The sequence below is a fragment of the Candoia aspera genome, chromosome 10, assembly GCF_035149785.1.
Source record: "Candoia aspera isolate rCanAsp1 chromosome 10, rCanAsp1.hap2, whole genome shotgun sequence".
NCBI lineage: Eukaryota > Metazoa > Chordata > Lepidosauria > Squamata > Boidae > Candoia > Candoia aspera.
In genome coordinates, this window is record NC_086162.1 from 654,292 (window position 1) to 664,317 (window position 10,026).

At 51.9% G+C, this 10,026-nt stretch overlaps 1 protein-coding gene across 1 annotated transcript; it reads left to right on the forward strand.

The window, feature by feature from the left end:
- The first annotated feature begins 638 nt into the window (after positions 1-638).
- Positions 639-9,704, forward strand: SF3A3 (splicing factor 3a subunit 3). The gene is made up of 17 exons (XM_063311780.1): positions 639-784; positions 868-915; positions 993-1,045; positions 1,120-1,225; positions 3,106-3,178; positions 3,344-3,435; positions 3,789-3,871; positions 4,164-4,302; positions 4,536-4,604; positions 4,762-4,829; positions 5,259-5,366; positions 5,585-5,654; positions 5,732-5,896; positions 5,985-6,095; positions 6,216-6,306; positions 6,597-6,652; positions 9,447-9,704. The coding sequence occupies exons 1-17, from the start codon at positions 689-691 to the stop codon at positions 9,522-9,524; spliced, it is 1,506 nt and encodes a 501-aa protein (XP_063167850.1). The 5' UTR covers positions 639-688; the 3' UTR covers positions 9,525-9,704.
- Positions 9,705-10,026: the final 322 nt, after the last annotated feature.

The following is a 10,026-nucleotide window of genomic DNA, read 5'->3' on the forward strand; positions in this document are numbered from 1 at the left end:
GAATCCTATCCGACGCAAACCGAACCCCCAGCCTCCTCCATCCCATATGAACCAAAGGGTAGAGGCCTCGCTCGCAAGCTCGAGGCAGCCCGAACACGGGAACGGCGACGGAGCAGCAGGCGGAGCCGCAACGTTCTCTCCTGCATCGGGGACCGTCCAGGGCCTTCCCCAGCGCCGAAAAGGCAGTTTCGCCCCACGAGATCCCCCCGTGCACACCTGCCCAGCTCCCCTAAGGTGGCCGGCAAATCAGCCTTTCCTCTCCATTGGTCGGATTCCTCCTTCTGGAACGAGCGGCTGGTTCTTCCTCTTCCGGGTGCTCCGTTCTTCTTCTGAATTTCGCAGGCGGGGGCAGCCTCCATCCCGCGTCGCGATCACAGCGCTCCCCTCTCCGAATCCTCTTCGGCCCGACAGCCCCGCGGCAGGCGCGGAGAGCCGGAGCCCGGCCGGGCCTCCTCGGACGCGCCGGGGCTCGCCATAGCCCTGCAGCGCAGCCTCGGGAGGCCGCGGGCCGGTGGGCGGGGGAGGACTTCTCCTGCTGCGGGGGCGGAGGCTAGAGCTCGGCGGGCCGACTTCCGCTAGGCCCACGCCGCCCGGCGGAACCTTCCTGCGCGGGCGAGGGGCGGCGGGGGCGTTGGAAGCCGGCTTCCGGGGTCCCACTTCCGCCGCCGCCGCCGCCGCCGCCGCCGCCATGGAGACCATCCTGGAGCAGCAGCGCCGCTACCACGAGGAGCGCGAGCGGCTGATGGACGTGATGGTCAAAGAGATGCTGACGCGCAAGTCCACGGTGGGGCGCGGGGCGCGGGGCGCGGGGCGCGGGGCGGGGCCGGGGCCGGGGCGGCGGGCCTAACGCTTCTCTCTCCCGAGCAGCTGCGGGACCAGATCAACTCGGACCACCGCACGCGGGCCATGCAGGACGTGAGTGGCGGCGGGGGCGGGGGGGCGCCTGGCCGCGGAGGCGGCGGGCGACTGACGCTCCGGGTCGTCTTTTTCAGCGCTACATGGAGGTCAGCGGTAACCTGAGGGACCTCTACGACGACAAGGATGGGTAAGGGGCGGGGGGGGCGGGGGGGGGGGCGCCAGCGTCGGGACCCGCCTGACTCCCGCTTCGCTGTCCTCCAGGTTGCGGAAGGAGGAGCTTAGCGCCATTTCGGGGCCCAACGAATTCGCCGAGTTCTACAACCGGCTGAAGCAGATCAAGGAGTTCCATCGGAAGCACCCGAACGAGGTGAGGCGGCTCAAATCACCCTTTCCTTTGATATGCAGACAGAAGGGGGGTTCCTCTGCTTTGTGGTGGTCACCTGTTAAGGGTTAGGGTCACCAGCTCATTTGTCTTCCTCTTGCTGTTGGCGTTTTTTGAAAGAACCCTTCTTGCTGGGAGAGCCAGTGTGGCGTCCAGGTTAAGGCACGGGGCTAGAAACCAGGAAACCGCAAGTTCCAGTCCCACCTTCTGCACAGCTGGGTGACCCTGGGCCAGTCACTCTCTCTCTGCCCTGGGATGCAGGCAGTGGCAAACCACTTCCAAAATCTTGCCAAGAAAACTTCAGGGACTTGTCCAGGCAGTCTCCAGGAATCAAGACTGACTGAAAGGCACCCCCCCCACACACACACCTTCTTGCTGGATTTTGCCTTTCTAACTAGCTTTAGCTCATTTTGGCCTTTGCCTTCCTGACCTTATTCCTTGGTCATTAGCCCTTTCTACCATTTCCAATACGTTTCCTTCTTTGTGAGCTGCCTCTTCAGCCACACTGGCTTCTTTACATGCCTTCTAGTTTTTTTCTTTGTTGGTATTATTTGAAAAAGCGCTGTCCTTAATTTCCTCTCTAAGAAGTCCCAGCCAGCTACAAAACCTTTGCCTTTAAAGGCCTTCTTCCCAAAACATCTTTCTTGCTATTTCTCTTAGTTTATTAAAATTGGGCTTCCTATGATCCGTGGTTTGTGTTTGACTGCTTCTTCAACCAAGGTTTTTGTTAGTGTAGTCACTTGCATCCAAAGTAGCCACCAGTTTAATGTCTTCAGCCTCCTCCCTGCTAGTAAGGACAAATACCAGGGAAGCAGCTCTCCTATTGCCCACCTTAACCTCTTGAAGTTAATATAATTGACAACACAAATCAATAATTTATCCAACATCTCGTGTTTGGCAGAATTAGTTTTCCAACAAATGTCTGGGCAATTGAAACCCTCCATCACAACCAGTTTGTGGTTTGCTAAGTTCAGTTATTCGCTTTAATAAATCTTCAGCTCCCTCTCCTAACTGCAGCAGACCAATCCATCTGTTGACTTGCCTTCACCCCAGATGCTTTGAACACTGTGGATTTCTATACTGGGTAAAGACGTTCTGGATATGCGGTGCTGCACAGCCTCTCTTGCATTTCTTGTTCCTTTGCAGCAAGTTACATCCATCAAGCCTGATATTCCCCTGGTGGGATTATCCCGCCCTGTTTCTGTAATCCCAGTTATTTTACACTTGCTTTTGTGCCTCATGATAGCCACTTGCTTGGCTTGTTAGCCATGCTTTGTGCATTGGCCTAGAGATCTTTAAGGTAATGGGTCAGAGCCCTTGCATTTGGTCTGCCTTTTCCTTAAGGCCTGGGTGTCCACTGCTTCAAACCACCTTGCTTGGTTGTGTTGAACTTTCCCCTTGCCAGATCTCGTGTTCTCTGCCTCTTCTCCTCTGATACAAAGCCCTCCTGACCAGGCTAGCCAGCCATCGTCCAAATCTGTACTTTCTCTCCTTAAGGAGATGAATCGAGATGAAGCGCTTCATTTCTGAAGTTTGTACCACTGTTGTAAAAACCCAAACCTCTGCTGCTTGCGCTGAAGAACTGCCTTTCATTTGTGGGACTTTGCCTTCAGCAGGAAGCATTTGCGAGAGCCCCACCAGTGCCCCGAGGCTCCTTTCCCAAAGCTGAGGAGACCCTCTTGACATGCCGAGGGTCTTGCCTCCCAGTGTTACTTGTGCCCATGTGGGAGAATAAGGAGGGTTTAATTGCTTTAAATCACGGGTGACTGATTCCTCGTATGCAGCGTATTTTCTTCCTTTTCCTTTTGGTTCTCGGGGGAGGGGGACCATAAAGTAAAACCCAAACCTGGATGTTACCTCCGCAGATCTGTGTGCCGATGTCAGTGGAATTTGAGGAGCTCTTGAAGGCCCGGGAGAACCCGAGTGAAGAGGCCCAGAGTGAGTCCTTTGTGACGGGGCTTTCTTCCTACTCCTTTCAAAATGGATAAATTGGACACTGAGCGGGCTGTTTCAGGGACAGGGCCTTGGCTTCCATCTGGGAACAGCCTCCTGTTCCAGATGTGGGATGGTTCTGGGCCATCTTTCATTCTTGGCTTCTTGCAGACCTTGTGGAGTTCACCGATGAAGAAGGATATGGCCGCTATCTGGACCTGCACGACTGTTATCTTAAATACATCAATCTCAAGTCCTCTGAGGTAAGGCTTCCCTGATATTTCCTGGACTTTGGGGGTATGGCTGGTGCTCCGTTCCTTTGCTCTCATCCTTGCAGACTGTGTCCTCAGATTTGTGTTTAATAGAAATTGGACAAAAGGGACATCCCACAGAGGTGGCACAAAACCTTTAATGACTGAAGATGGCAGCTGTGGGGGAGGAAGGGTAAAATGGAAGTTGTCTCTTGCTGGGCTGAAAGAAGGGAGTGTGGGGGGGGGTCACTTCTTCTCTGCCCCAGCCTTACATCAAGTGCAGCTACCCCTCTGGGGTGTAGTTACTTTGGCATAGGACCTCAGAGAACTGTGACAAACTCCCTTCTCTCTTCCTGCTCTTGCAGAAACTGGACTACATCACTTACCTATCCACTTTTGACCAGCTGTTTGACATTCCAAAGGAGAGAAAAAATGCGGAGTACAGGAGGTGAGAATTTACAACCTTTCCTATGAAGGAGAGAATGTGTTGTTCTCTGGGCTATTAAAGCTGGTCAAATTAACAAGTTTTGTGTTAACGAAAGGAGATTTATGCTGAAATTTCTCCTTTCCCCACTTGGGTTACAGCAGCAGGCACAGGAAGGTTTAAATGTTGTTTGACTTAGTGCTTATTCATTCTAAGGGATGGTAGTTCTCAGTTGCTGCCGGTTGACAGTGAGAAAGAGGCCCATTGAGTGGGCAGATGCCAGGCCCTCCTACCATAGTCAGTATGATTTTTACAGGTACTTGGAGATGCTGTTGGAATATCTGCAAGATTATACAGACCGAGTAAAGCCTCTGCTTGACCAGAATGAGCTGTTTGGCAAAATCCAGGGAGATTTTGAGAAAAAGTGGGAGATTGGCACTTTCCCTGGTTGGCCGGTGAGTGCCATTCTGTGGGTGGAAATGTAAGGAGGTGGGGGAGGGTTATGTGAAGCACAGCTATTTGTAAACCATGGTAGTTGTTTATGTTTCTGGGAGAGAGGCCTTCCCCAGCCTGTGTTCCTGCATCCCCAGTCAGCCTGAATGGCTGGGTGAGTTGGTATCCAATACATCTGGAAGCCACTGGTCTGGAGAATCCTTTGTCCACTCATCCTCCTGTTGTCCTTTGGCAGAAAGAGACTAGCAGTGCCCTCACCCATGCTGGGGCCCACCTGGACCTCTCTGCCTTCTCTTCCTGGGAGGTTGGTAGCCTTTCTGAATCTCTTCCCGGGGTGGGGGGCAAGAGACAGCTGGATTCCCCGTGGCTCTCTCTGGGAATCCATGGAGCCAGGTTTCTCCATGGTCCTGCAAGGAGGAGACAGCTGCTTCCAACTACACCTTTTGATACTGCCCCCACAGGAGTTGGCCTCCCTTGGTTTAGATCGGCTGAAATCTGCCCTGCTGGCCTTAGGTCTGAAATGTGGAGGGTAAGTGTGTTTGCCAGGGGAGACTACTTTAGAATTAGCGGTGGCCTGGCCTTCTGGGTGGGCCTGCAGGGGAGCTGCACAGACATATCTGCCCTGCCCTTACTTTCCTGTGTGAATGAATGAACCCTTGTCTTGGTGGGGAAAGGACCCTCTTGAGAGAAGAGCCGACTGGAGAGGGGCATTTGATCCCCTGCAAAGAATAGGCATCTCAGCAGTTTTAAAAGCAGAAATAGCTCCTGTCCAAGATAATTGAACTGTTTTCTCTGTTTCCTACCCCAAAATATACATTCTGTATATACCTGGGTTGGCAGGGAGCTTCCAGCATTTTTCTGCTTGCCATTTCATAGTTACATTCCTGGGTCTTTTTGCAACGCAAAAATTTACTGTGGGCCCAAACGTTAAGGGGTTTCTGCTCTCCTTCCTGCTCAGGACACTAGAGGAACGTGCTCAGAGGCTTTTCAGCACCAAGGGCAAATCCCTGGAAGCCCTAGACCCCTCTCTTTTTGCCAAAAACCCAAAGACGAAAGGGAGCAAGCGGTGAGTCTGCTCTGTTTCGGAGGTGAGGGAGTTCAGCACTGCCTGCTCAGGCACTTCTTGACTCCTCTGAGGTCCCTCCTTTAGGCGCCTTAGAACGCCTGGGGTGAGGAACAAGTGCCGCCTTTGGTGTTAGGGGGTTGTCTCCCAAGGGCCTGGGGTTGCCTGGCCTTAATGGGAGTGACAGTGCTCACCTATTGGTGCAATGATTGTCTTGACAGGGACACAGAACGGAATAAGGACGTGGCCTTTCTGGAGGCTCAGATCTACGAGTATGTGGAGATCCTTGGGGTAAGGGCCCACACCCCACCCCCGAGCACGAGGGCCCAGGCAGGGGCTGGCGCTTCACAGATCTCTCTGTTCCTCAGGAACAGCGGCAGCTGACACATGAAAATGTGCAGCGCAAGCAGGCACGGACCGGGGAGGAGCGGGAGGAGGAGGAGGAGGAACAGATCAGTGAGAGCGAAAGTGAGGATGAAGAGAACGAGATCATCTACAACCCCAAGAACCTGCCTCTGGGCTGGGATGGCAAGGTAAGGCCTCTGGCAGGGACAGATGGGACATCTGGGCCCTGCCTTACACAGGCCACCTTGCGAGCTCAGGTGCCTTCTTGCCTTCCAGCCAATTCCCTACTGGTTGTACAAGCTCCACGGATTGAACATCAACTACAACTGTGAGATCTGTGGGAACTATACATACCGTGGGCCCAAAGCTTTCCAACGACACTTTGCGGTAGGAAGCGCTGTGGCGTGCTTTCCTGTGGGAGAGTGCTGAGATTCCTGATGTCTCCCTAAGAGCAGTCCTTGTTTTGGGGGCATGGTCCTCATTTTGATGATCCCTTGTGATCTGTAGGAATGGCGCCACGCTCATGGGATGCGATGCTTGGGCATCCCCAACACAGCTCACTTTGCCAACGTTACACAAATTGAAGATGCCGTGTCATGTAAGTGGTGTGAGGCCCTTGTCCATCCTGCCCTGATCCTGCCCGGATGGGGGTGGCCGTGGCTGGCAGAGTGCGTTGAGTGATGGGGATTTTTGCCTTGCGTAAGGCAGCGTGGCAGGGAGAGTCGAGATGGCTGGGCTTGCATCAGGGAAAAGCCTGGGGGTGGGGATGGCCCATTGTCATCTCCTAGGAGCTTCTAAATGTTCCCCAGTCGGTGCAGTGATTGTTCCTCCCATCACTACCAAAGCAGGGCTTTGCTTTCCTCTGGAATAGAACTGTCTGTCTTTCAGTGTGGGCAAAGCTGAAGCAGCAGAAGGCTTCGGAGAGGTGGCAGCCAGACACAGAAGTAAGTTGGGTCTTCTTAGCTCTTGTTCAGAGGCTGCAGGCGTTAATTCTGCAGCGCCCGGCCCCTTGGCCAGACTGGAGATCCGTTATAATTTAAGGGATTGTGGAAGAAAGGAAGCCATTTGTAATGACTTGGCCACTGAGATGGGTGACTGTTGAGCTGCAGTAAAATATTACTTTATGTAACTCCTCTAATTTCATTTTAAATCCCCTTTACTTGTTAACGTTGTGTTACACGTGCACTACATATTTTCAAAGGATGTTTTAAAAAAAGTAGTTTACTCTCCTCCGGTCAGAGGCTCTGGGTTAAAACCCTTGCTCTTCTTTCCTTTCACTCACCACTGTCCCCCTTCCTGGCTAATGCGAATAGTATTTTTAAAAAGCGGAAGGCAGGTACTCCTCTTTACTTCGTATAATGACTTCTAGTCTTGTCAGTGCTCATACCCAACGCATGCCAGCTGCGACTCCAAACCTTGGGACGGTTCATCCACTAAGACGGGACAGGCAAAACAGCTGAGCGTCCAGTTACCTCCACGGTCGTGCGTGTTTTTTCAAAGCTCTACTACATCAGTTCACTTTTTCCCTGTGGTTGAAAGGCTGTTTCTCCTACAGATTCTGCCCTTTTCCTTCTTTAAATACATTGATAAGGATTGTCTGTGGTTTCTACATTTCCTCCAAAAGGGTCTGTCATTATTTTTTGTTACAGTGGCCAAAAGGACAAAAAGGAAGCAACTCTGTTTAGTAGCAGAGCTGCCCATTTACACACCATACAATCATCCTCAACAGTTGCTACCAGGACCCTGGGGGCTGGGAGTGGCACTTCTCCATGCTTGTGTTTAACCACACAGGGGTCTCCTGTCCAGTATGGTGACGTCTTTGATCATCCCATGACCACCACCAAGCGTGGCCCTGCTGGGTCGCTGTCAAGGTGCAAGGCTCTTGGGTTGAACCTGAGACAGGCTTCCTCACTGCTGGCAGCTTAAAGTAGCCAGTGCTTTTATGTCATTCTATGCTGCATCTCAGTGCTTCCTTTTTCGTTTTGTTTTAGATATTCCCTTGCATCTATATGTACATTTACTTTTCCCGTTCACAAATCATAGAAGAGACTCCAGTAGACCAGCAAAAAGTGCACAGACAGTTTATCCTGTGGAGGGTCATTAACGTGTAGGAAATAACGTCAGCTTTTTTTTCCTGCTGCCTCACAGCTGTGGTCTTTAGCAAGACCCCCAGCTTTCAGAGGTAGACACAAACATCTCTGTGTTTGCTGCTTATTGGTGCAGATAAACAGTCAATCGACAGACTTTTGTTAAGGCTATCCTGTTCAACAATACAACTTAAGCTAACCTTTACACTCCGTGTAGGGGGACGCGGTGGCGCTGCGGGTTAAACCGCTGAACTGTCGATCGGAAGGTCGGCGGTTCGAAACCGCGCAGCGGGGTGAGCTCCCGTTGCTAGTCCCAGCTCCTGCTCACCTAGCAGTTCGAAAACATGCAAATGTGAGTAGATCAATAGGTACCGCTTCGGCGGGAAGGTAACGGCGTTCCGTGTCGTCATGCTGGCCACATGACCCGGAAAACGTCTACGGACAACGCCGGCTCCAAGGCTTAGAAACGGAGATGAGCACCGCCCCCTAGAGTCGGACATGACTGGACTTTACGTCAAGGGAAACCTTTACCTTTACCTTACACTCCGTGTAGGGTAATAAAAGGTATGGAAGACAACCTGCATTCTGACAAAGGAGACTTATGTCCACCCATGATATACCTAAATGGTACCTTAACTTCCTTTTCAAACTCTGTAAGATTTGGTGAGATTAATTGGTACCGCTTCGGCGGGAAGGTAACGGCGTTCCATGAGTCATGCTGGCCACATAACCCGGAAGTGTCCTATGGACAACGCCGGCTCCAAGGCTTTGAAACGGAGATGAGCACCGCCCCCTAGAGTCGGACACGACTGGACTTTACGTCAAGGGAAACCTTTACCTTTAAGATTTGGTGAAAGGTCCCCTGTGCAAGCACCAAGTCATGCCTGACCCTTTGGGGGAACACCGCTTTTGTGACGTTTTCTTGGCAGACTCTAGTGGGGTGGTTTGCCATTGCCTTCCTCAGTCACCTTCCCCAGCAAGCTGGGCACTCCATTTTGCCGACCTCGGAAGGATGGAAGGCTGAGTCGACCTGAGCCGGCTACCCGAGAGAGAACCCAGCTTCCGCTGGGATCGAACTCGGGTCATGGGGAGAGTTTTGGTTGCAATACTGCCCGCCTACCACTCTGCGCCACATGGGGCTTTCAAGATTTAGTAGGGATAGCAAAATGAGAAATACCCTCATGGAATGGCAAAGTAACTGTCCCCAAAGTACTCAGAGGCGGACTGAGAAAAGCAGATATCAGTGGGAGTGATGGACCAGCCAAGTGCAACAAAGGAGAAGTAGAAAATAGTGCAGGCAGATAAAATATGGGTCAAAAGTAGGTATATATGAAACACAACAGGAAAATAGCTGACCGCAGCTGAGACAAAGACCCCAAAGCAAGCCCTGAACCAAAGTGAAAAAATGAAACAGGGTTCTTTGCAGATTGATGGGCCCAGGGGCATAACCTGTGAGTATTCCAAGGCTATATGTGCAGCCCAGAGAAAATAGAAGGGGCTCCTGGTGCAGAAATGGAAACATCAGAAGTTGGATGGGTGAAAAATACTTCTCGTGTTCTGGGTGTTCTATAGTTCTCTCGCAGAGAGAGCTCAGTGCTTTGCTGTTGTGTTGGCATCTGGCACTCAGCAGCAGCTTCCTTTATCATTCCAGGAGGAATATGAAGACTCCAGTGGGAATGTGGTCAACAAGAAGACCTACGAAGACCTGAAACGCCAAGGCCTGCTGTGAACAGAGACACCTCCCCCCCCCCCCCCCAGTCTTTCCTCATGTCCCTCTTTTGGTGACTAGAGGCCTTGTGGGCAGGCACTCCAGAGATGCTCCTAGTCAGCAGAATGGATTCTGTGCAACATGTGCTTTGTATGGAACTGATACATAGAAATAAACTACTTTTAAAGGCAGAAGGAATGAGCATCTGGTGTGGTATAGCCTTGTTTGATGGAGACTTTCTCCCAACATCTGCCATTAAATAATCCATCCTTGATCCTCAGGATCTGAAGGCATGCATAGTTCAAACCCGTTAGATTCTCTCTGCAAGAAATCTGCAAGGAAAGTTCCTCCTCTGGCTAAGAACGTTCCAGTTCTGTAGGAAGTTCCACACTTGCATTCACAGCTGGGCTGCCTCCCTGTGGCCATTCTGTTTCCCTAATCTTTTGCAGCTGTTACCTCTGAATATTGGATGGCTTGTTTCAGGGTTCCCATTTGCAGAAGAGAGCAGGGACTTGGACAGGCA